Source organism: Bufo bufo, chromosome 4 (assembly GCF_905171765.1).
Source record: "Bufo bufo chromosome 4, aBufBuf1.1, whole genome shotgun sequence".
Taxonomy (NCBI): Eukaryota; Metazoa; Chordata; class Amphibia; order Anura; family Bufonidae; genus Bufo; species Bufo bufo.
The window spans coordinates 603,415,214-603,443,150 of record NC_053392.1 but is presented as its reverse complement, the minus strand read 5'-3'; the positions used below and the strand labels follow the sequence as shown (position 1 = coordinate 603,443,150).

Genomic DNA, 27,937 nt, shown 5'->3' with positions numbered 1-27,937 from the left:
ATATACAGCCACCACTAGAGGGAGCTCAGGAGATTACTGCATACAGATATATACAGCCACCACTAGAGGGAGCTCAGGAGATTACTGCATACAGATATATACAGCCACCACTAGAGGGAGCTCAGGAGATTACTGAATACAGATATATACAGCCACCACTAGAGGGAGCTCAGGAGATTACTGCATACAGATATATACAGCCACCACTAGAGGGAGCTCAGGAGATTACTGCATACAGATATATACAGCTACCACTAGAGGGAGCTCAGGAGATTACTGCATACAGATATATACAGCCACCACTAGAGGGAGCTCAGGAGATTACTGCATACAGATATATACAGCCACCACTAGAGGGAGCTCAGGAGATTACTGCATACAGATATATACAGCCACCACTAGAGGGAGCTCAGGAGATTACTGCATACAGATATATACAGCCACCACTAGAGGGAGCTCAGGAGATTACTGCATACAGATATATACAGCCACCACTAGAGGGAGCTCAGGAGATTACTGCATACACATATATACAGCCACCACTAGAGGGAGCTCAGGAGATTACTGCATACAAATATATACAGCCACCACTAGAGGGAGCTCAGGAGATTACTGCATACAGATATATGCAGCCACCACTAGAGGGAGCTCAGGAGATTACTGCATACAGACATATATAGCCACCACTAGAGGGAGCTCAGGAGATTACTGCATACAGATATATACAGCCAGCACTAGAGGGAGCTCAGGAGATTACAGCATACAGATATATACAGCCACCACTAGAGGGAGCTCAGGAGATTACTGCATACAGATATATACAGCCACCACTAGAGGGAGCTCAGGAGATTACTGCATACAGATATATACAGCCACCACTAGAGGGAGCTCAGGAGATTACTGCATACAGATATATGCAGCCACCACTAGAGGGAGCTCAGGAGATTACTGCATACAGATATATACAGCCACCACTAGAGGGAGCTCAGGAGATTACAGCATACAGATATATACAGCCACCACTAGAGGGAGCTCAGGAGATTACTGCATACAGATATATACAGCCACCACTAGAGGGAGCTCAGGAGATTACTACATACAGATATATACAGCCACCACTAGAGGGAGCTCAGGAGATTACTGCATACAGATATATACAGCCACCACTAGAGGGAGCTCAGGAGATTACTGCATACAGATATATACAGCCACCACTAGAGGGAGCGGCTGTGGTTCGTGTCTGCTGCTCCTCCACTGCTGTACATCCTCCGTGGGGCGCTGTAGGCCCTTGTGTTATGGCATGCAATAAAAGGCATGTGGCACCCATAGACAGGTATCCACTAGAAGTCCTGAGTATACAGTATGTGATGGTTTACTAGACCTGCAGGATGTATAGGACAATACACTGGACCCACCATGCACTCATTTGCATTCACCAGCAGCAAGCAGAGATCTTTAACATTGTGCGAATTTGATAAAGTATATTGAAAAGCTGCAGGACTTGTGTATATATGTAATACATTTGGTTCCACAGCTCCCAGCATGAATTCAAGCTGTGCACTGCTGGCACTTGTAGTTCCCCCTCAGGCTGCAGACAGCTCTACTATCAGTGTGATCTCTCCTGCTGTGCACGTGACCCCGTCCTCCCCGCCGCACATGACCTTTGCTCGCGGTGGGCGGCTCCTCCCGGACTACATGTCCCGGCATGCCCCGCTCCGGAGCCTCCCCGTGCGCTGTGAGCCTCAGACAGGACTGAGCTCTGCTCCTGCTGCAGACCGACCGCCCGGAGGACGCCGCTCATACAGGTGACTACACCGCCCATCATCCGCCTGCACAGTGTACTGAGCTGCGGCTGTGGCAGATGCAAGGGTTTGATTACAATCTGATACATAGTGAAAGTTTTGATACATAGTCATACATTGTTACCTCTGACACACTGTTACCTCTGACACACTGTTACCTCTGATACACTGTTACCTCTGATACACTGTTACCTCTGATACACTGTTACCTCTGATACACTGTTACCTCTGATACACTGTTACCTCTGATACACTGTTACCTCTGATACACTGTTACCTCTGATACACTGTTACCTCTGATACACTGTTACCTCTGATACACTGTTACCTCTGATACACTGTTACCTCTGATCAGCAGACCTGTTACCGTGTGTGTTTTGCTCGTGGACACATCACATGTATTTCCTCAGTGATTCACGGACATGTGTTGTACTTGTTCCCCACGGACAGCACACGTACCCATTCATTTCAGGCCTCACGCACACGAGCGTATCCGTTTTTGCGGTCCACAGATTGCAGATCCGCAAAATACGGATACCGGCCGTGTGCATTCTGCAACGTCCTGCCCTCTGTGTAAGAACAGCCCGTTCTTGTACACAACACGGACAAGAATAAAGCATGTTCTATTATTATTTTTTTCTTGCAGGGCCGCGGAACAGACGTGCGGATGCAGACAACACACAGTGTGCTGTCCGCATGTTTCGCTGCTGCCCCATTAAAATGAATAAGTCCTCATCCGACCTGCAAAAAATGCGGATCAGATGTGGACCAAAGCCATGGCCGTGTGCATGAGCCCTAAATGTGTGTATTCACTCATCAGTGTTTTAGCGCAGAAGCACGCTTTTATTTTTTTTGTCGTCTGTGTTTACGGATCCATCAGGCCCATTATAGTCTATGGATTTGTTATGGCATCCGTGTTTCACTGATTATTTATTGGGAATGCTATGAAAATTTAATCGTGTCTGTGGAACACGGAGAGCAAAAAACGGACACGCGGACCAAACATGGATTCTGCGCGGATAAATCACTGAGCATATTATCTTATAACGGATTTCATTACAGACATGGACGTGTGAATAAGGCCTAACACACTGTTGGGGCTCATGCCCCCAAACAAATTTTCTTTCTGAATACAGGGGTTAAGGGGTTAAAAAATAATAATAATAATTAAACTCACCTTAGTCCACTTGATCGCGATGCCCGGCATCTCCTTCTGTCTCCTTTACTGAACAGGACCTGTGGTGAGCATTCATTACAGGTAAAGGACCTGTGGTGACGTCACTCCGGTCATCACATGATCTTTTACCATGGTGATGGATCATGTGATGACCGGAGTGACGTCACCACAGGTCCTGTTCAGTAAAGGAGACAGAAGGAGATGCCGGGCATCGCGATCAAGTGGACTAAGGTGAGTTAAATTATTATTATTAACCCCTCCAGCGCTATTTTACTATGCATTCTGTATTCAGAATGTATTATTTCCCCTTATAACATAGTTATAAGGGAAAATAATACAATCTACAGAACACCTAACCCAAGCCCGAACTTCTGTGAAGAAGTTCGGGTTTGGGTACCAAACATGCACGATTTTTCTCACGCGAGTGCAAAACGCATTATAATTTATCTCATCTTGTCGCCACCAAGAGCAGAACCTCTTCCAGATTTTTAGGTAAATCGCAGAAGTCACTTTTTTCCTACTGGCTTTGGGAGTAGAAATGACCCTGTCTGACAACCCCTGGCTCTTTAAGATTTCCAACTCAGGATCCAGGCTGTCAACCTGACGAATTCTGGATGTGGGTGCATTACCGGACCTTCTTAAGTCAGGATGTCTCTTTTGGGAGGAAGAACCCACTGATCCAACAAAGCTAGATTTTTGAGAATCGTGAACCAACTTCGTTTTGGCCACAATTGAGTTATTGGAATAAGATTTGGTCTGTCATGGATAATCTTCTGGATAACTTTTGGAATTAGTTGTAACGGGGGAAAGGCATAAGCCAGAGTCCAGTTCCAAGTCAGGGAGAAAGCATCTACAGCCCAAGCGTTGTCTCATGGGTTTAGGGAGCAGGATTTCTTCACTTTTGAGTTTAACCTTGAGGCAAACAGATCTATGACTGGAGAGCCCCATCTCTCTTCTATCAGGCTGAATATTTCTGGATTTAGTGACCATTCGCCCTGGTCTAGGGTTTTTCAGATCAAAAAAACTGCCACCTGATTCTGGGAACCTTTTTAGATGCACTGCCGATACAGATTTTAGGTTTCCTTCGGCCCATGAAAATATTTTCCCTGACAGATTCATTAGTTGTTTTGATCTTGTTCCTCCTTTTTAAGTAAGATACCGTTGTTACATTGTCGGATAAGATTTTTATGTGATGGCCCCTTTATGAGATCCGATGCGGCATTTATTGTCTCCCATACAGCTCTTAACTCTTTGTAGTTTGACGAGAGACCTGATATGGCTTTAGGCCAAAGACCCTGAAAGTACTTCCCTTCTATGTTTGCTCTCCAGCCTGTTTTGCTGGCATCTATTTGAATCTGAACAAACTGGGTCTTCTGCTAGATTTTCTGACTGTCTCCACCATGTGAGTGACAACTTTACATGTTGTGGGATCACGACCTTCCTGTCTCCTGTCCCAACACCTCAGTAACCATAGCTGGAGGGTCCAGAAGTGGAACTGAGCCCAGGGAACCGACGCTATGCATGATGTCAACACACCTAGAAGGCTCATCGCCTCTCTGATGGAGCATGAATTCATCTTCCAGAAACTTTGGACCTTTCTCCTTAGGCCAACTGTCTTTTCTTCTGTAAGGAATGAGGACTGTATTTGCAAATCCAGGAGAATTCCCAAGAATTTTATATTTGTTTGGGGAAGGAGGCATGATTTTTTTTTTTTTTTTCTCTCCTCTCTCACAATATCTGAAATGCATTCCTTGCACAATTTTTTTAGTACATTGTTCTGGAAGCCTTTTGAAGCACAATATGCATTTAATGCTCTTTTTGGGCCTTTTTTGAGCCTCTTTGTTCCTCTCTCTTAATAGGGTTCTAATCGGCATATATGGCCCCCTTCTGGACAGCATGTACATCCCAGAGTGTGTGTGATATATATATATATATATATATATATATATATATTCACCTAAAGAATTATTAGGAACACCTGTTCTATTTCTCATTAATGCAATTATCTAGTCAACCAATCACATGGCAGTTGCTTCAATGCATTTAGGGGGGTGCTCCTGGTCAAGACAATCTCCTGAACTCCAAACTGAATGTCAGAATGGGAAAGAAAGGTGATTTAAGCAATTTTGAGCGTGGCATGGTTGTTGGTGCCAGACGGGCCGGTCTGAGTATTTCACAATCTGCTCAGTTACTGGGATTTTCACGCACAACCATTTCTAGGGTTTACAAAGAATGGTGTGAAAAGGGAAAAACATCCAGTATGCGGCAGTCCTGTGGGCAAAAATGCCTTGTGGATGCTAGAGGTCAGAGGAGAATGGGCCGACTGATTCAAGCTGATAGAAGAGCAACGTTGACTGAAATAACCACTCGTTACAACCGAGGTATGCAGCAAAGCATTTGTGAAGCCACAACGCGCACAACCTTGAGGTGGATGGGCTACAACAGCAGAAGACCCCACCGGGTACCACTCATCTCCACTACAAATAGGAAAAAGAGGCTACAATTGGCACGAGCTCACCAAAATTGGACTGTTGAAGACTGGAAAAATGTTGCCTGGTCTGATGAGTCTCGATTTCTGTTAAGACATTCAAATGGTAGAGTCCGAATTTGGCGTAAACAGAATGAGAACATGTATCCATCCTCTGATGGCTACTTCCAGCAGGATAATGCACCATGTCACAAAGCTCGAATCATTTCACATTGGTTTCTTGAACATGACAATGAGTTCACTGTACTAAAATGGCCCCACAGTCACCAGATCTCAACCCAATAGAGCATCTTTGGGATGTGGTGGAACAGGAGCTTCGTGCCCTGGATGTGCATCCCTCAAATCTCCATCAACTGCAAGATGCTATCCTATCAATATGGGCCAACATCTCTAAAGAATGCTATCAGCACCTTGTGGAATCAATGCCACGTAGAATTAAGGCAGTTCTGAAGGCAAAAGGGGGTCCAACACCGTATTAGTATGGTGTTCCTAATAATTCTTTAGGTGTGTGTGTGTATATGTGTGTATGTATATATATATATATATATATATATATTATATATATATAATCTCGTCCATAATGCCAACAATCTGCTCTCAATCTTCTGCAGATAAGGTTCCCCAATAGGGGACTTACTGTCACCGTTGCAGGAGTGTCCAGCTCTCTAGGCTGTTCAGGGGCCGACATCTTGGCGGATGTGACCCTCAGACCTCAGATCAGGATCCACCATGGCTTCCTGCATTTTTATACATGCATCCGGTGATTCTCACTTCTGGGACACTCACTGCGTCATTGCGGCACCGGAAGTGATGTCTGACGCCTCTGCGAACCACGTGGGGACTCCGGCTCGCGCCTGCTTATCCCACCTGGGGTAAGGAAGGCACGCACACGCAACACAGCGCCGGACACAGGCATCCGATGTACAGATGCGAGGTCCAGATTTCTCCCCTGCTCAGCTTTAGCCACATGCCGCCAGATAGCAGAGGTTTGCAGACCCAAGGGAGCCCCCCCAGCCCCCGATGAGTCCGCCTGTGAAACAAAAAACGAGGTAAAACCCTGATTAAATCCATCTTCGCCGTCTGACGAGCAGAGTTGCCTTTCTCTGTCCTCCCACTATAGGGGCCTTTCTCTGTTCTCCTGCCCCTACAGAGGTCATGGGTCAATCTCCTATCTGCCGTCATGGTGGTGAAATGGGGAAAAACCATTACACTGTTGTCATTGCAATAAATGTAACAATCTACACGTCTTGGAGGGCTTCCAGGACAATAAAGCAGATCAAAAAGTGAGACCCTGCCTTCAGCTGTGATCTGTGGGGAAACCTGGTAGTGAGTGTTCAGTATCCCTGCAGCGCCACCACAGGGGAAATGGGGCATTACACGGTGTCCATTTATATTGAAGGTTTGTCTGTGTAATATGGAGCCCTGTGCCTCGTACTTGTGACGACCACACTGGACAATCCCTTTTATAAGTGAAGACCTATCTGATTTCTGCAGACTCACATTTTGAAACCTACATGGCACGGTGCTATGTAATACCAGACACCCCCACCCTCACTAATATAGTTTCCTTATGCTCTAATAGCACATACGGTCAGGGGTTTCAAAACTTTGCCATAGATAAAATGTTGTTTTTGGCCACAGCCATGAGAGTTAAGTGCAACCGGTTTACTGAAGCGACGTATGCGACATCGCACATTTTATAAATTTATATTTTGATAAGTACCTGCAGCCACTAGGAAGAGCTAACTGCATACGACTGTACAACTAGGGGAAAGTATATAAATCTGATTGCAGTGCACTCCCTCTAGTGGCCACTGCAAGCAGGGGAAGCGGTTCAGTGCGGCTGTCCGAATATGCTGAGAGTTATAGTTCTGCAGTCACTTGAGGGCCACAGGTTGGAGTCCACTGCGGTAACAGCTACCGTACTGATGGACTTCTCTAACACTACTTGTTGTCCTCCTTATATATTGCGTGTTTGTATGTAAGTGGACACACTATGACTCCTCATAAGCCGGTATCATCCGGCCGCTTCGGAGATAAAATCTGCTGCATAAAACTTCTCTTATCCAAAAATAGCTGGAAATGTGACCGTCAGTTTACATGTAAATGAGAAGTAGGACGGGATTAATAGATGTTTGTTATTTTGTCTCCTTCTTGGCCAGATCGTTGGGATATTCGCCCAGTTTTGTTCGCAACTCTCGTTTGCTCAGGTCAGAGGGTCATGTCCAGATGGAAAATAAGCCGGGCTGCAGATAACTAGTACCCTGAGAGTATAGCAGTTATGCAGAGCCTTATCCGGCCTGCACAAGGTTCTGAAGCGCGTTGGGGGGGGGGGGGATGGTTTCCCCCTTTAAGCACACTGAGTACCCCCAAGTAAGTGAAACGTCTCACCCCCTGTCATAGGGTCTGTTCTAAGCCTCTGTCAGCAGTGCCTTCAGATTTGACAGAAAGCACTAATCTTCTTGTCAAAATGACAGACTGCATATTAGGACCCATGATGGAGGACTATTACTATTTAAATTACATTCAGCACTACCAGACATACAGGAGAATACAACACCACATACTTATTACATCTAGTGATGACTCCTCTGATGTACATGTTCTCTTTCCTTATCTTCTCCTTCAGACCAGACCACCATGATGACTTTATTCAGCCATCTCTCATCTCTGCAGAGTTTGACAAACAGACGTCTTAGGTTCTTACTTTTCCAACATCCTCACCCCTTCTGGACAGCCTACCCTGACACCCCCAATACTGCGCCCATTGTGCTCCCCCATACTATACTACAGAAACAGTCCCCTCTGAAAATACTAATACCTCACAGATAGTGTCCCCCTTCAATAATTATTGGCACACAGTTCCCCCAAAAAATAACTGCACCCAGTAAATGTCCCTGACAGAACTAGTGTCATAAACATTGTGTCCCCCCAAAATTGCCAGGGAGCCACCAGTAATAGTGCTGTTAAATGCCCCACCAATAGTAATCATTCTCTGTTGTAACATTGCCCTCAATAGTAATAATGCTCCCATAGTACCCATACTAGTAATTATGTTCCCCAGTAGTAATAATTCCTCATACAGTGCCCCCATTAGTAGTAGAGGCCCCATAGTGCACCCAGAAGTAATCATGCCTTCATAGTACCACCAGAAATAATAATGCCCCCAGTACTAATAATACCCACCATATTGCCCCTCAGTAACAATAAACCCCCAAAGTATGCCCCAGTAGTAATAAAGCTCTCATAATGTATCCCAGTAGAACAAATGCCCCTTATCGTGCCACCAGTAGTACTAATCTCCTCATAGTGCCCCCTAGTAATAATAATACCCCCCCCCCCCCCCTTTAGTGACCCAATATTGCTGCCCTAAGGTTCCAAAGGAAAATAAACCAAAATACTCCCCTCCATGCTGCTGTTTGAGCATGCAGTGCAGGACATGGACCTTTTCCGTCCCGAGTTGTTTGCAGCCCAGCTCAGGTGAAGTCCTTGCGCCGGCCACAGGTAGGCTTCAGGCCTAGTGTCCTGGAGCCAATTGAGCGTAAATGGTGGGGCATGGAGAAATCTGCTCCTGCACCTAAATGCAGCATTCAGTCGTTTTGCTGTCCTGAGACGTTGACCTAGCAACCATCAGTGAAACTCTAGGGCAGTCCCTCGTACCCCTCGACCTGTGGCATGTACCCCACTGTTCTAGTGGATAACAACAACCCATCCCGGTCATGTCATGGACGCACAGCTGCACGACTCGTTACAGTGCAGTCAGTGCAGGATGGGTTGTTATCCACTAGACGTAAGCAATAAAGTTTCCGATTGGATGACAGCAAGCAGAGATGTTGAAAACTGTGCATAGTGGATACTGGAAGATTGATTAGCCTCATTAGGCTACGGACACATATTGCTTCAACCGCACACGGCCAAGACCCGACCCACCCGCGGTGGCCAGTAGTCGTGCAGTATGGCAGGTAGGTGGGATTCATCCACTTATTGCTTTTACTGCACCATATGTCTGTGCCCTTACACGAAAACTAAATTGTATAAAGGAGCGCGCCCTTACTGAAATCTTGTCATCCAGCTGACGTCCATGGTCCTCCGTTCACTTACAGTTCTTTTGGATGCGTTTCGAGGAAGTAAAGTTTTATGTGAAGTCACCGACCTTCTTGAAATCTTCTTCGGTAATATTTTCCTCCGATTTCTGGCCATTTCCTTTGAAACATGGAAGAAGGTAAACAGACTCGGCGGCTGCCATTTCCTCTGGTCACTCCCGATTACACTGCATGCTTGTTACGAGACCGCCATGACACTTGTCTGTCCCATCGGCCACCTGTCCTTATAGGAGAAGGAGAGATGTATTATATCCCCTGTTTTCTAGTATCTTCTGTGCTGAGGGATGATTTCTGGCAGTTACAGGCCCGAAGCCTAAGGCTGCACTACTGAGAGGTCCTGTCAGGTGCAGTGTTGCCGTGGAAAGTCAAATCGCCATTAATGCTTCCACACATAGGCACATAAAGGACGCTTAACATGCAGATATGAATGTGTATGGTCAGCTGTTAAATATTAAAGACAAATGTGGAAGCTAGAAAGGTATTTACCCCCCTTAGACCTGGGGGGCCGAGAACAAAGACCACCTGTGACGGCCAATGGATGTATGATTTTGACGGTAATACCACAGTTAACCAGCATTGGATGCTCGAAGGAGGGGAGGGGGAGTCTGGACATAAGTAATAAAGTTTCCTATTCAATGACAGCAAGCAGAGATGGGCAGGTTTGGCTATTAAGTATGAGGGCACCCATATTTCTTCTAGAGGAGATGAGGATACGGCTGCTGGATTTCAACCATCCAAGGGCAGATACTTTCTACCCTCTCACTATTTAGCACACTTGGGAGGTCAGGAGAGATGGCTGCTGGCTGACTGCGTGCGGACAGGCTGGCCATGCTGTTTTCCTGACTGCTTTTGCTCCCAGGACCCCCCCCCCCCACCAAAAAATATACAAGTGCATTCTGCTTGGCAGAGGATGCGGGTGTCCTGAGCAGGGAGAGGGGAGAAAACTGCTGCCATACTATTCAAGAACAAAAGAATCGGCCAGTTTAATTTAACAGCCCGATCCTTATCTCCTCTGATATATTCCATTGGGCACAGTCGGGAGCCCTCCATACTTATTAAATGTACATACAAGTATAATGGGGGGAGATTTATCAAACTGAGGTAAAGTAGAACTGGCATAGTTGCCCAGAGCAACCAATCAGATTCTACCTTTCATTTTTCACAGCTCTTTTGGAAAATGAAAGGTGAATTCTGATTGGTTGCTATGGGCAACTAAACAAGTACTACTTTACACCAGTTTGATAAATCTCCCCCAATGTGTACGGCCAGCTTAAAGGGGCTTGTGTCATCTCGCACATTGATGGCATAGCATGTCAGATATGTGCCGGTCCCACCTCTGTCTCCAGAACAGGGCCCCCCAAAGTGCGCCTATGCGGCACACTCTCCATTTATCGCTGTGGGAGCGCGCTCAGCTATTTTCAGACTTTCCATAATGGTGAATGGAAAGTGCTCCGTGCAAGTGCGGCCTCCGCTCGATTCACCGCTATGGGACTGCTGGGAATAGCTGAACCAGCGCTCCCCTATTTTCAGGGGGTGGCTGCGCATGCGCGGCTGCTCTCTGTTGACTTCAGGGGCCGCAGGCTCTAGAGGTGGGACCTGCACCTGTCTGACATTGAACGATATGCCATCAATATGTATAATCGGCCACCCCCTTTAAGGCCAGGTCGACAGAGCGAGGTCTTAGAGGAATCGGTAAATCATCGGTATTGGGTCTTAGTTGCACATTAGTCCGTGTGGAAAGGAGGAGAATTTCGGGTCGAAGGCCCCAGGCATAATAACGCTGTAACAGAAAGTAATCACCTCTGAGACACAGAATGAGCCGATCACTGCGGAGACAAGGATCTCTCTGTCCTCATAAATGTCTAATACATCATCCCCCAGAGGCCAGGGTTATTGAACTGCCTCCAAGTTATTTCAAGGAAGCGAGCTTAAAGGGGTTGTTATAATATAATGCAACATGCAAAACGAGTGACTTTTGTCATTTACTTTCTGTTACAAAAATGCTTCAGTTCTGAGAGATTCTCTGAACTTCATTATAGTGGTGCCCCCTGTGTTCAGTCTATACAGTAATGTGCGTGTCCACCTACTGAGGTGGTCGCACGTGCTCAGTTCCATCCTTCAACTGCTGCCGGCCAAATCTACTCTTAGATAGTGTCACAGTTACAGAAAGAGAGTTGCAGCAGAAAGGACACGTCCCCCTGAGCTGTGATACAAAAAGACAGCTTTGACAGAAAGGACATGCCCCCGAGCTGGGATACAAAAAGACAGCTTTGACAGAAAGGACATGCCCCCGAGCTGTGATAGGGAAAGAGCAGAAACAGGAAGGACATGTGATAGGAAGACAGCTTGGTCAGAAAAGACTCCCCCCCCCCCCACAGCTGGGATAGGGAGAAAGCTGAAGCAATAAGGCACATCCCCTGAGTTGTGATTGGGCGAAAGCTGAAGCAGAAGGGGCATGCCCTCGAGCTGTAATAAGGACAGAGCTGCTGCAGAAAGGACATGCTCCCAAGCTGTGATAGGGAGAGAGATGAAGCTGAAAGGACATGCCCCCAAGCTGTGATAAGGAGAGAGCTGAAGTACAAAGGACATGCCCCCTGAACTGTTATACGGGGAGAGCTGACGCAAAAAGGACACACTGACTGAGCTGCCAGCTTGGAGAATCTGGCAGAGCAATGTACGGAGACCTCATGTGAGGTACAGGGCTGGTTCTAGCTTTGTTAGAAAGAGGGTGTCATGTCCTATATGTGTTGCATTATTAGGCCCTGCTGTGAAGAGGGGTTTCTTCATGAAAAAAAACCCTTTAAATTCCAACACTCCATATTGGATGATTGAAGTTGTGGCGCATCCTCTGTTTTTGGAACGCCCTTTTAAGTTCCATTGATGAATACACATTATGTGCATTTCCTGCTCCATTTACAGTATCCATTTATAATATCTTGCAGGAATAATGCTTTTTGAGATCATGGTTATCCTCCTAGTCGGGGCGCTCCTTTACTATTTCCTGTTTAGACGAAAAGATGAGACCTTACCCATGGGAGATGGCTGGTGGGGCGCCGGGCCAAGAAAAAATGACGAGAGTGAAGAGATTCATCCCTTCAAAATCGAGACGTCTGAAGAAGAATTGAAGGTAAGATGGTCCTGATGATGTCTGATCATCTTTGACTCTTTTCTTTACTTGAAAAATCTGAGCCTCTTTTTATATTAATTCCCAGGTAGCCACCTCAAATAGTTCACTGACTGATCATATGTATCCTTCTGATACAGACCTTGAAATCTCCTGCATAGATATGACGTTGAATGATACAATTCTGACTACCTGCAGCCACCACTAGAGGGAGCTCACTATTCCATTTTTACAGCAAACTCCAAAGCTCCCTCTAGTGGTGGCTGTAGGTAGTCAGAATGTAATTCAGTTCCTATTTGTACGTAGGGATTTGGAGCTCTGTACCTGGGCCTATATGATTTGGGCTCCTCTAATCCATTGCTTCTTTCACAGGATTTATTCCGCCGCATTGATGAGACCCGTTTCACTGAGCCTCTTGAGGGCAGCCGCTTCAACTATGGCTTCAACTCCAAACATCTCAAGAAAGTGGTGTCTTACTGGAAGGAAGGCTTTAACTGGAAGAAGCAACTGGAAATCCTGAACCAGTACCCACATTTTAAGACCAAAATTGAAGGTACGGGCTCTTGATGGGTCTTTTGGGGTTGACTAGATCTTCATCTCTTCTAGAGAGAGATTGAGGTCACAGTACCGCCAGACTCATGGGGTTTAGTCTTCAGCGCAGATGCACCAGTGGCCCCCTCCAGTCCTTGTTTATAGGCTGCCGTTGATGATATGTAGTAGTGCTCATGTGACGTGCTCTGCTTCCTGCCAGTAAGTATGAAACGTGACGGCTGAGGCCTGTGGTTGGCTGCAGCAGTCACTTGCCAATTCGGCACCTCATTGCTGATTGTCTCCAGAACGTCTGCAGTGGGCCAGCAGGGGATTAGAGGTAACCACTGTCAGTAAATGGAAACATCCTTGTATGCATTCAGCTGCCGAATACCTGTGTAGACGTAATACTTCTCACAGCTGAGAGTTTGTTACAATGGTCTCCAGTCTTGACTATCCTCCATGAACTGAACAGCCAGTGCAGACTGATACATTGTAACAGATTGGAGGGCCCTTGTATAACATTGATAGTTCCAGGGCTGCCCAATCAAGTCGTCCAGTCTTTCTCCATGGGAAATGTATGAACCTGCATAGGGGGTTGCCCCTCCATATTCACATATAAGAGAAGCAGAAAGCAGCCTGAGATGGGTCGGAGAATCAAGATGACATAAAGACACGAGCGAGCTCCAGCAGGGGGCCCGTTTTGACCTTGCCATGGGGCCAACCTCTTTGTCTGCCCCCTGCCCCTGGGTTAATCATATGTCAGATATAGAAGAATTCTCCCCCCCCCCCCCCCCTTCCCCCTTTACTGGTGTTTGTCATAGCACCACATAGTGGTGGAGGACTCGCATAGCAGTTCTGCAGTGTGAATTTCAGAAAATGAAGGCCCGGCCCTTTAAACCGTGATAACCGTACATGTTCTATCATGCAGGAGATCCATTATCTCTGAGCTCGTCTTCCACACTGCGGTTAATGAGCGCAGTGTAATCAGTGTGCTCCTTAATTATCTGTCATTTCTGCCCTAGTTTCTTACCCTGGTCCAGTGGGAATATCACACGCGGGAAATGTGTCGATTTTTAATTAAATATGATTTCCCCAGAATTAGTTAGAGAAGGACTCCTGGAAGTAGACCAGACTTGATTAAGATTAGAACGGGCGTGCTTCCCCGTCATCTCCTTTTGATGTGTATATTTGTTAGATTTGTCACTTACTTTTATCTCTTTGGAAAATCTAAGGGTAAAGTTCATTGTAGCAGAAAGGCGAAATATATATATATATATATATATATATATATATATATATATATATATATATATATATATATAATGCAGATAGATGAATTTCTGTGAATGTGATACTAAAATATACTGTCACTTAAAGGGGTATTCCCATCTGAGACAATGGGGGCATATCGCTAGGATATGTCCCCATTGTCGAATAGGTTCAGGTTCCAGCGCATCTATATCGAGAACAGAGCGGGGAAGGTGGTGGCCCGGAGGGACGCTGGGTTTCCTCAGGTCCGGCCACCACCAGGCGCTCTCCTTGTAGAAGTGAATGGGAGCGCACTGCGCATGATCGGCCGCCGCTCCCATTCACTTCTATGGGCCCGACAATAGCTGAGCCAGCGCTTGGCTATTTTCGGTGACCTAATAGAAATAAATGGAGTGCGGCTGCGCATGCGCAGTGCGCCCTCCACGACTTTCAGGGCTCCGTTCTCATTATCTGCACCTATCGGACAATCAGGGCATATCCTAGAGATCTGCAGCCATTGTCTGAGATGGGGAAAACCCCTTTAATAGTTGGTGGGGGCACAGACGCACACCCTTTTAAATGTCTCACTGCTCTGATCCCAGCTGGGCTTGCAGTGAGCATGTGACTGCTGCAGCCACCTCAGAGGTCATGTGTGCATGAACGCCGACTGACCACTGCAGGTCCATTTGGGACCAGAGCGGCGAGGCATTTAAAAGATAAGGGGTTATCCTTCATTTTATAGCCCCTGCTGTCGGGCAATTAAAAAGAAAACCCTCTAGATTGTCCTTTAAATCTACCTGGCGTGCATGTTGATTTCAATGAGAGAATTAGGCAGCGCTAGACCCCTGCGCCATATGACATGATGAGGACATGATTTAGGAGATGCTGCCAAAATCAGACAAGTTCTGTCTGTGTTTGGGCACCTTTTTAGAATGAAAGGAGTTGTCCGTTTTTTGTTTTTTTTAAATCCTATTGTAATACAAGTCCTCTGGTCAGGAACCCCGTCTGTGGATGAGAGCGGAGAGCAGTTACAAAGTGTTTCCCGTTCTGGAGGACCTGTCGTGTTCTGCATTGTACAGACAACCATTGACTGGAATGGACGCTGTGTAATGCTTTATTTCCCCTGCGGAGGCGCTGCAGGGAAATTGAACACTTACTGCCAGGTTTCCTCACAGATTACAGCTGATCGATTGTTAATCCCAGCAAGGAAACCTTGTGATCAGCTAATTGTCAAGAGATCCTTCTAACAAGTAGGGATTGTCCAAAGCAGTAAACCCCTTTAAGTGCTGACGTCACACTGTGCATTCTCTTAGGGGTCGGACCACCACTGATCCGATGTACCGGCATATCTATTGGCCCCCATTAGTTCTATATTTTACAGACGAGGGCACCACCTCGGGATGTAATGTAAGCCGCACATTATCTTCTCGTGTGTCTGTCTTTTCCAGGTATCGATATCCATTTCCTCCACGCAAAGCCAAAAAACCTTCCGGCTGGCCGGAGAGCTAAGCCCCTCCTCATGGTTCACGGCTGGCCCGGATCATTCTATGAATTCTACAAAATCATCCCCCTCCTTACGGATCCCGCCAGCCACGGTCTCAGCGAAGAGCATATCTTTGAGGTGATCTGTCCATCTATTCCTGGATATGGATTCTCAGAAGCCTCTCACAAGCAAGGTACAGTATGTATAAGAAGCAGTGGGAGGTCCCTAGGGACTGCTTGACCACCTTCAAGTGACCTCTACTTCAAGGGCATCTGTCAGCAGTTTTGTACCTATGACACCGGCTGACCTGTTACATGTGCGCTTGGCAGCTGAAGGCATCTGTGTTGGTCCCATGTTTGTATGTGCCCGCATTGCTGAAAAAAATGAAGTTTTAATATATGCAAATAAGCCTCTAGGAGAAACTGGGTGTTGCTGTTAAACCTAGAGGTGCAGCTCCTTCTTCAACTGCCGCACCCTCTGCACTTCGATTGACAGGCAGTGAAAGAGTCATTACACTGTCTGACCCTGTCAATCAAAGTGGAGAAGGCGCGGCAGTTGTAGAGAGAACTTTGCCTCTAGGTGTAATGGCAATGCCCCCGTTGTTCCTAGGCTTAGGCACGATGGAGCCATAGCCTTATTTCTACAACCCAGAAGCTAACAACTATAAGCCCTGACCTTAGCGTTTCCTATTCTCTAACTAGAAGTTGTCATGTAGAGCTGCAGCACGGTCACTGTGTCTACACGCCGGCTAGCTCATACTAAGCATGCTTCTTCTCTTTATTTGCCTGTTTCCTGTTACTATACTCCTGTGCTCACACCCATCTCACATGGGAGAGATGGTTTGATTCAGTGCAGAGGCTGCTGTAATCACAGGACTCTAATTAGCAAGTTTTCTCTACGGACACTGTTTGCTTTAAGACTGCTGTTTGCTTTAATTCTTCAAGCTATTTTATTTCTGTCCTTTTTCTCTCACTTTCTGCTCCTGCAAGCAACTTCAACAGGGAGAAGGTAAAGGGATTCAATAATTTAACTCTTTTCTTACTCTGTACTACACTGAAGTTCAGGGTGCGGCCTGCAAGTAAAGGAAACCACTAAGCAGCAGAAACCACTATTTTATTTATATATATATATTTTTTTAAATTGTAGAGGAGAAAGTTGAAACTAATGGTCAGCATTTTAAATTCGACCACACATACTAGGTAGCTTTTACTAATTTACTCCGATATCAAAAGCTGGTCATCCCCTATAAGCCTTGCTATGGTTCCCTTATTATTAGGTATAAAGGTTCCCATGTCTCGTTCTTTCAGGATGTGACTCTGTCGCTGTTGCTCGGATCTTTTACAAGTTGATGCGGAGGTTGGGCTTCCAGGAGTTTTATGCGCAGGGAGGGGACTGGGGATCGATGATCTGCACAATCCTTGCACAGATTGCTCCCAGGTAAAAGAAGAATATGAATGTTATATTCTACGGTTTTCTACTTTAAAGAAAAAAATCTCAATAGGTTTTTACTGATTAATTTCTTAATGTATTTTAATAGCAGCCAGAGCTTTATTTTTCCAATATAGACCTTCAAATGTCCTGCGTAAAATTCTGGCTGCCTGCAGCCTCCACTAGAGGGAGCTTTAGGAGTTGACCTGCGTGTCGATTATACATTTGAAGTGAATAATAAAAGTGTATGCAGGGAGCTCCCTCTAGTGGTAGCTGCACATAACATGAATTTTATCATTTAAAGGGAACCTGTCACCGGGATTTTGTGTATAGAGCTGAGGACATGGGTTGCTAGATGGCCGCTAGCACATCCGCAATACCCAGTCCTCATAGCTCTGTGTGCTTTTATTGTGTTAAAAAACCGATTTGATACATATGCAAATTAACCTGAGATGACTCCTGTACGTGAGATGAGTCAGGGACAGGACTCATGTCAGGTAAATTGGTGACAGTGCCTTTCTTTCTTGGACTGCTGAGACCATTGGTTGGCTGCAGCAGCCTTGTGACCAAGAAAAGGTCCCCATCACTTGCTGCCAATGGGTACTGCATTTCTCAGCATTTTGTCCTCTTCGGTGCATTGTGCCTTCATGTAGGAGGGGTATTGATAACTCCAGTGCAGAAATGGGTAATAAAAAGAGAAATACTGCATCACTGAAGAGTTTTTTTGATGACTGTGATCTTTCCATATCTTGGCACTTGCTGCAGGTTATGCGAGTTCATGTTCCTGACTAACCTGGGAAAGGGTCGGCCCAGTCATCCTAGGGCTTTATACCGTATATGCAATCCAATCTCAGAATGAAGGCTGTCCTTTTTATAGGCCGAAGGTAATGCCTAATCGACTCTACAAGAGAGTATTCGTATCACTGAGGCACGAGGTAGACAGCGGCTCATGCCTCACTGGTGACTATGCAGTTTCTTAGGAGCAGGGGTTCCGATTAAAAATGCTGTAAACACCTGGTGAGTGTACATTACTGAAAAATGTGCGGGCACTACTGGTCCTCATTAAAGAGACCTAGGAAGGTTTAAAGGGGTTCTGCAGTATTTTTTAAACTGATGATCTATCCTCTGGATAGATCATCAGCATCTGATCGGCGGGGGTCCGACACCCGGGACCCCCGCTGATCAGCTGTTTGAGAAGGCAGCGGCGCTGGCAGTAGCGCCACGGCCTTCTCACTGTTTACCGCCGGCCCAGTGACGTCACGACTAGTATCACTGGCCTGGGCGGGGCTAAACTCTGTTCACTTGAATGGAGCTTAGCCGCGCCCAGGCCAGTGATACTAGTCGTCAAGGTCGCAGCGCTACTGCCAGCGCCGCTGCCTTCTCAAACAGCTGATCGGCGGGGGTCCCGGGTGTCGGACCCCCGCCGATCAGATAGATCATCAGTTTAAAAAAAACTGCAGAACCCCTTTAAGGACACTTATTTACAGGCATGCACCATGGGAAACAGTATGCAACTTAGCTTGAAGCCAAACCAGAGACCTCTCCAAAGCGGAGGGCAACCCATCTGCTGTTTTTGGGGTTTGTACCTCTTGTCGGTACAAAACAGACGCCTAGTACACCTCCCCCCCCCCCACCCCCCAGAACTGTATCTAAGCCTTCTCCTCCAGCCAATCACTGATGAGGATCAAGAACCCAGATAGGTTGCTCTCCGTTTTGGATTGGTCTCTGGCTTGACCGACATGAGCTAATTTGCTCGCTAAAAATTAAAATTAAATTAAAAATAAAATAAATAAAACAAATTACATTAAAAAAAAAAGAAAATTAAAAAGCTTTAGTATATTTTTCACTTTTTTTTTTTTTTTTTTTTTTTTTCTCCCCCTTAGCAATGTCAAGGGCCTGCATCTCAACATGGTCTTTCTGTCAAGTGGCAGTCTGACGGTGGTGCTCTCCATATTTCTCGGTCGGTGGTTCCCAGGGCTTTTTGGCTTTGATCAGGAGGACCTAAGGAGGATGTTTCCCTTTGTGAAGAAGTTTTTCTATCATCCTATGAAGGAGAGCGGCTACATGCACATCCAAGCCACCAAGCCCGATACTGCAGGTGAGGTGCACCGCCGCCATCTTCCTTATTACCGGATATAACTGACACGAGGGGTTTCTTCCTGAAATACTGCCACTCTTGCCAATAGGCTGTGTTTGGTATTGCAGCCCCATTCACTTGAATAGGCTGATTTTACCCAGGAACAGCACCACCCCTATGGATAGGCAGTGAATGGGGCTGAGCTGCAGTACCAAACACAGCGTATTCACAAGAGTGGTGCTAGTTCTGGAAGCTATTGCAGCCATGGCATGGAAGCCCTTGTGCGGACAGACCTACTGTATATTCAAGGTACACGTAATGTCAGGACATCATACATGAGGGGTGTACTGAATCAATTCTTAATATATCTTTTAAGAGTTGTATCTTGTTTTTTTTTTCTGAGATACAGCTGCACATCTGCTATATAGGCACAGACTTTCATGATAAAAATCTTACTGCAGTTACCAGCAGAGGGAGCTCAGGAGCTAAGATTTTATATAGGACTCAATAATAACACCGTATGCAGTAGGCTCCTCAGCTGCTTCTAGTGGTGACTGCAAGAAGTCAGGAGCATATAGCTTTGTAACTCTGTATTAGAAAAATGGAGCTCCTACAGCTATAAACTACACCGCACAGCAGAGCTGACAGATCCTCTATACTACACCGCACAGCAGAGCCGACAGATCCTCTATACTACACCACACAGCAGAGCTGACAGATCCTCTATACTACACCACACAGCAGAGCCGACAGATCCTCTATACTACACCACACAGCAGAGCTGACAGATCCTCTATACTACACCACACAGCAGAGCTGACAGATCATCTATACTACACCACACAGGAGAGCTGACAGATCCTCTATACTACACCACACAGCAGAGCTGACAGATCATCTATACTACACCACACAGGAGAGCTGACAGATCCTCTATACTACACCACACAGCAGAGCTGACAGATCCTCTATACTACACCACACAGCAGAGCTGACAGATCCTCTATACTACACCACACAGGAGAGCTGACAGATCCTCTATACTACACCACACAGGAGAACTGACAGATCCTCTATACTACACCACACAGGAGAACTGACAGATCCTCTATACTACACCACACAGCAGAGCTGACAGATCCTCTATACTACACCACACAGCAGAGCTGACAGATCCTCTATACTACACCACACAGGAGAGCTGACAGATCCTCTATACTACACCACACAGGAGAGCTGACAGATCCTCTATACTACACCGCACAGGAGAGCTGACAGATCCTCTATACTACACCGCACAGCAGAGCTGACAGATCCTCTATACTACACCGCACAGCAGAGCTGACAGATCCTCTATACTACACCACACAGGAGAGCTGACAGATCCTCTATACTACACCACACAGGAGAGCTGACAGATCCTCTATACTACACCACACAGCAGAGCTGGCAGATCCTCTATACTACACCACACAGCAGAGCCGACAGATCCTCTATACTACACCACACAGCAGAGCTGACAGATCCTCTATACTACACCACACAGGAGAGCTGACAGATCCTCTATACTACACCACACAGGAGAGCTGACAGATCCTCTATACTACACCACACAGCAGAGCTGACAGATCCTCTATACTACACCACACAGGAGAGCCGGCAGATCCTCTATACTACACCACACAGCAGAGCTGACAGATCCTCTATACTACACCGCACAGCAGAGCTGACAGATCCTCTTTACATATAATATTTCCTTTGTATCTGGAATCTTCTACGTCTCGTAGATAAATGACATCCATATGTTTTGCTGTTGTGTGAGGGGAATGTTTGCACTTAGGGGATAAATATATTTTACTTCACGTTTTCTACCTCTGGATATCCAGCTTCTCCTGACGCCATCTGTCCTGTTGGGTTTGGTGAAGCATCCTACACGTTATCTGGCGCTGTGTTCCTTGCAGACATCCCACCTCAAGCGTCCTGTGTGGGACGACATTTTAATACGGCATATGTTCACTATATGAGGGTATGAGCTGTAGTGTAAATCACAGCGCTCACCATTTACTACTCTGATCTGAGGGGAGAGTTATCAAAACTGGTGCAAATGTGATGTGCAGGTACTCGTAGGCACCAATCGGGTTCTGGTTGGGAACTGTCGTAACATGCTGGGAGTTGTAGTTCTGCACTTATAGTTTATACTAGTCGCTTGGGACACACTGGGAGAGCCACAAGGTGCAGCTGCAGTGTATGCTGGGAGCTGTAGTCCCCTAACAGCTGCAGAGTCGCAGGTTGGGGATGGCTGCGCTTCTAAATGTCATGCCATGCTGGTAGTTATAGTTTTTCCTGCTGGTGACGTGCCTCAGGGTGCAGGGGTCAAGCATGGTGGGAGTTGTAGCTCCGTAGCAGCTTGAAGGCCTCTGGTGCGGGTTATAGTGTTTGCTGGGAGTTGTAGTTTCACAATAGCTGGAGAACAACAGGACGCAATGTCAAAGGGGCACAGTTTAGAGACCTTGTCAGGGCATGCTAGGAGTTGTAGTTCTTGCAGTTGGAGACCACAGTACTACAAGGTGCCATAGTTTATATCGGGTTCACTTTAAGGAAATAAAAGTCCCCCCTAAGCCGATAATTCCTGAACGCTTTCCTATTCTTCAGTCTACACTCCTGTATAGCGGGCAGGCCACGCTCGGTCAGTGACGCCAGCGCCGTATCTATCCGGCCATGTCTGTGGTTGTCACGGTCTTGAATGCAGGCCGAGGATCTGATATCTTAGTCGCGACTCTTTCACCTAATTGCAAATACGTTGCTCAACGAGACTTTGATCTGTTTCTCAAACGGCATCTGCTCCTGTTTTAAAGCCAATTATTAACGAAATAACAGGGGGAATAAGCCAAGTCCTCGCTGGCGGCCGCCGGTATCTATAGAAGTGCAGCGTGTGCCTCCTTATAATCTGCTCCAGAAAATCCAAAGATTACGTGTTCTCCGTGAGGCTCCACGCTGCAGGATAGTGACCGTGCCGACTTAAAGGGGGTCCTCCTATCCATTAGTAACGGGTCGGTGGTGGTCTGAGATCAGCGCCTGCTCAGCTGAATGAAGGAGCTGCCATGCTCAGGTCTATTCATTGCTCATCAGGCACAGCGCCATACCTTCAGTAGTGGCTGTGCATGGTATTGCAACTCGGTTGCATTCACTTGAATGGGACTGACCTGAAATACCGAGTACAACAAATAGTAAAGCGCCGTGCCCGCTAAGCGATGAAGCGAACACTGCGGCCCCTTCAGTTAGCAGATTGTTGGGGTTTAAGGGAGTCGTATCCCCTCCAGTTAGGATATGCCATCAATATCTACTTGCTAAACAATCTGTGTTGTAACGGTGGAGGACCCCTTTAGTGGGTCTCATTTCACATCCCCCTGCTGGAGTCAATCCCTGCTCTCTATTCTTGGTGCACTTTGAACCAGTGAGATGCCTACCCCCTTCATCAGCTGCACCCTTTATTTGCTGGCTTACTTATGTTAACTCTTAAAGGGCACCTGTTGGCAGACTCAACTATATTAAACCATTTATACTGTTGGGTAGGGTTGACCCTGCTGATTAAAATAATACCTGTCTTATTAAAAGCAGGGGTGGCATTCCAGAGAATAAAAGACTTTGTGTTTGCGCAGATTATGGCATCAGTGCACTGAGGGGGCGGGGCTTGGCCCCTTTGTGCACATCAGCTTGTCAGTGCTGGCCACGCCCCTTGGTGCACTAAGGCCCTCCTCTGCGTAAAGAATAAAAGTATTTTTTGTTGGGAATGCCACAACCGATTTTCATAACATAGGTATCATTTTAATCAGCAGGGTCAACCCTACAAGGTGGTATGTCTGGTTTAATAGGGTTGATAATATCGACCAGTGCTCTTTAAAAATCTGTTCCTCCCTTGCAGGATGTGGACTAAACAGCTCTCCTGTGGGGCTTGCTGCTTATATTCTGGAGAAGTTTTCCACGTGGACCGATCCTGACTTTCGTGACTATGAGGACGGTGGCCTGGAGAAGTACGCAATGATATATAACTTAATTTTTTTTTTTTCCTGGGTGGTAGCCATGCAGTGATTAAGGGGTTTTCTGGGAGTTCAATATTGATGGCCTATCGTCAGGATAGGTCATCAGTATCAGATCGGTGGGGGTCCGACTCCCGACATTCCCGCCGATCAGCTATTTAAATTGGAAACTGCACTCCATTGAGCACTGTGGCCTCTTCCTAGGCCAGTGACATCACATTTATCGATCACATGACCTACGAGCAGCTTGGTCTCATTTAAGTGAATGGGCCTAGGCTGCCATACCAAGCACAGCCACTATACAATCCACGGCGCTGTGCTTGGTATGATATGAGGAGGCTGCATATCTCATCGGAGTCTCGTCAGACAACCAGGAGTCGGACCCTCACCGATCAGATACTACCGAGGATAGGTCATCAATATTTTACTCATGGAATAGCCCTTTAATTCTTTGTGGAGGGAGTGCAGTGACTGGCTGACCTGTGTCGGATAAGAACGGGTGACACCATGGCTCCTCGGCTACTAGGGTGCAAAACACCTGCTTATTAGTGCCCCCCCCCCCCCAGTGCATGGTGGGCTGACAGCCTTCTTTTTACAGTAACATTTCTAAGCCCCACTCCCTTTGTTAAATCAGCAATCATAATGGAAGCTTCTTTGTAGTTATGGACCTGGCACCCGAAAATAATTTTTACAATTACATTCAATGGAGTGTAAAGGGTCATAAACTAGTGAATAGTAAACTTAAGAACCCCTGCCAGACAGCTGATGCCAAGGCAAATAAAACCGAAGGATAAATGACCTGCACATGATGGGAATATAGTTTATGTAAATCAATAATCTGACTGCGCACAGAATATAGTGTAAAGATTTGGGCAGCGGTGTTTAAGACTGGACTGGAGTGGGCGCCGAGGTTGATGACCAAAAGAACCACTGGTGCCAATAGTTGGGCAATCAGAAGCTTGGACACAGCTCTGTGTAACTCTGATATCACAGTAATCACCATATTTATTTGTGCTTGTCGTTCCATAAATTGCACCTCCTTCAGGTAGGTTAAAAGGGGGTTCTCCGATTTTATAATTACTTTTTTATTTTTATTTTTATCACCCCCATATATTTTTGTTTGCCCCATATACCCTTTTATCATGCCAGCTCTTTCCTTCCCCCGTTCTCAGCATCACTGCATCCTGGCAGGATGTTTACATACAGAACTTCCTGTTTTCCGTTTTCTAACCAAACCCAGCATGCTTTGCTCTGCAATGTTTCTCATGGCTTGTTCCGTCTACCACACTGTTCCCTCTGAAGTAGTCATGCCCCCTACACCACCTCTTTCCAATGAGAAAGTCCTAAGAAACATTACAGAGCAAAGCGTGGTGGGATTGGTAAGCAAACCCTACAGGAAGCTGACGAAAACAGGAAGTTCTGCATGTAAACATCCTGCCAGGGTGCAGTGATGCTGAGAACATGCGAAGGAAAGTGCTGACATGAAAAACAGGTATATGGGGCAAAAATATGCAGTGTTTGGGGGTACTCTGAACAGATAAAAAATTTAATTGTGAAACTGGAGAACCCCTTTAATGACCTTTCATGTCTCACCGATTCTTGGTCTCTTCCAGAAAATACACCTTGGATGACCTTCTAACCAACGTCATGATATACTGGCTGACCGGCTCCATTGTGTCTTCCATGAGGCTCTACAAGGAAAACCTTGGCAAGGGACTTGGCACGGCCAAGCATGACAAGTATGTAACGAGTGATGTCATTGGTGCATTCTCAGGGCATATACCTAAAAAAGTATATGATAGTGATGGGGCATTACATCTTCAGATGACCCCTTGTGATGTGTCTGTCACTATAAAAAAAAAATCAGGGGGTATTCAATGTCTACCCCTCATGCTTTGCTGAAATGCTAAGGGAGAAACTGCAGCTGCATCCCCCTCCTCGCCTCCACCTCTGTGTTCTGTTTTACACTAGACTGATTTTTTTTTGGTTATTTGAGGAGGTTTTTAGAACATGTGTGTGTATAGTGGATCTTCTGCCAAAATAGTATGGATCCCCATTATCGAAACTTTATTGTCAACTGTTATTGTTGGCATCAGCAGTGCCCTCGCCTGGACTCTAAACCAGGGGCACCCCCCCCCCCCCCCAGGTCCTCCCCTGCAGCTACTGTATATAGACCGCATAGAAGCTGCTGCCTATTTCCGCTGTCTTCATTACCTGCCTTTAATGTCTTCCAGATTACCTGTCAAGGTCCCAACTGGAATTGCTGCCTTCCCAAATGACCTGCTGCATTGTCCCCGCTTGTGGGCCAAGCAGAAATTCCTCGACATCGTCTCCTTTAACAACATGCCGCGAGGAGGCCATTTTGCAGCCTTTGAGGAGCCGGAGCTTATGGCTAAAGATATCCAGCAGTTTGTAAGGAAAGTGGAACAGAAGTAAAGACGCCCTCAACACTAGAGGACGGAGGCAGAATGTATCGTCGCTGCTGCGGGCTGTACACTGAGAACGGGCTTCTGCCCTCATAGCACTTAGATAAGTTTGTGTATTTTTTTGTAGAAATTTCTTCCGTAAAAGAAAAACCTATTTTGATTAATTGTCAGAGTAATGAACCTTGAAAAGAGGTCTTTAAGTTTGTGGCCTCTGAAGAGTAGCATGCAGAATCTGAAAGGTGGGAGGTATGAATTTTGCAGACCGAGAGATGAAATACGGACATCTATCTTCAGCTGTGCCAGACACGTGCCGCCATATAAGCCGCATTCAGATTCATGAAAATCACATTCCAGACGAAAGGGAAATTTGCTTGAAGGATCCCATGGGTGTTTCTCTCCCAGTTTGTGTATGGAAATGTTTTAATTTTTAAGCAATGTTCCCTACTGTCCAGATATAATATAATGAAGGTTTTCTTCTTTCACACTACAACTCCCAGCAGTTCTGTCTATTGCTGATATACATAGACCAGGCAGATACTGTCTCTGACACAGTTGACATAGTGGTGGGCGCCCTCTAGTGGAGATTTGTGCTAATTGCCTTAAATTGACCATTCTCTGCAGTGGAAAGATAGTGGGCAACCATTTGTAATTTGCAATTCACTAACCGGCAGATTTACTATTCTGGGTTCGTGTTTCCTGCATCTTAGACAATAGCGAGCAAAATACTGAATACAGATTCCTATTTCAGCCACCATTGTCTTATATGAACAAAGTGCATTGCTACTATAGGAAATTTGCCAGTTGGTGAAGCCTAACTTCTCTGGTCTTCAGAACATACATTCCACTACTTTAACATTGTATAAAAGTTTAAAAAAATATATATTTTTTTTTCTAGAATTCCTAAACTTTTGAACTGATGCCACTTATAATCGCATAATTTTGTTTTTCTGAATTAATCATTTTGCAAATATCAATATTTGATTTCTTTGTCATCTTAGTAATAAAAACTGGTAAATTCCATTTGCTTGTGATGGAAATTCCTTTAGTCGTGGGCTGTGTGAGTGCAAACAGGTGTATTTACTGATAATGTAGCGTTAAATCCTATCAGCCAATCAGATGCCAGCTTTTACAGAGCGATCCCATTTTCAGAGACGTAGGGCGTTCGTTATTTATAGATGGGGTTCCTAATTTGAGACCTTCTATCACATCGCTGGAGGCAGCAGCTACAAAGAGCACCTCTCTCGCTGGAGGACTCTGTCTATTCATTATGTGGACAGCCCATTGTGTTTAATGTTTCAGATGTAATACCTCATTTCTCCAGTGGTGGTGCTACAGGAAAATTGAGCAATTGCTGCCAGGTTCACACACCACAGATTACAGCTGATCATTGGGGGTCCCAGCAGCAGGACACCCTCTGATTGGCTTAATCAAAGGGGCTCCTTCCAATAAAAGGGGGTTATCCAAAAGTGGACCCCCATTAGGTTGGCTTGTAGAGTAATGTCACAGGGATCCAAACAGCTCCTCTACAGGGGAAATGTAGTATTACGCGGTCCCGGACGTCCCGGCGAGTGAGTGGCAGGAGATCTGTGAGACTGGCAACACGTGGTTTGATCTGACAGGTTTTCCTTGTGGAAATAGACGTCTGTGTTGTTTCTGGTAATGGCCACACTCCTTGCCTCCAGGGGTTGCTAATGTGGTCATTTAACCTTCCTTATTTATAGTTGCTTCTCCCACAATGCTGTACGGTTTATAGATTCTGTGAACAGTTTGTGGTTGGATCTTGGCTGAGTTCCTGGTGCTTCCATAGCCATTTGAAGTTAAGTCTTTCCTTTCCCTTTTGTATTTTGTTTGGGTTCTGTGTGTTGCATTTCCCTATTGTTTGTATTAGGCCTGAAGGAGACTCGTGTTCATCCTTCCTTTTGGAGGAACAGGTAATCTCGTCTCTGCCATTAGTACCAGGGTCCTATAGGGCTAGATAGGACTCTAGGTATTCCTGCGTATGAACTCGCCTGC

General features: G+C 46.0%; 1 protein-coding gene across 1 annotated transcript; it reads left to right on the top strand.

Moving 5' to 3' along the window:
- The first annotated feature begins 1,676 nt into the window (after nt 1-1,676).
- Nucleotides 1,677-26,791, top strand: EPHX1 (epoxide hydrolase 1). The gene is made up of 9 exons (XM_040430558.1): nt 1,677-1,805; nt 12,513-12,697; nt 13,067-13,247; nt 15,922-16,149; nt 17,264-17,393; nt 19,268-19,482; nt 23,384-23,492; nt 25,112-25,237; nt 25,733-26,791. Exons 2-9 carry the CDS (start codon nt 12,518-12,520, stop codon nt 25,932-25,934), a joined length of 1,371 nt encoding a protein of 456 aa, XP_040286492.1. The 5' UTR covers nt 1,677-1,805; nt 12,513-12,517; the 3' UTR covers nt 25,935-26,791.
- Nucleotides 26,792-27,937: the final 1,146 nt, after the last annotated feature.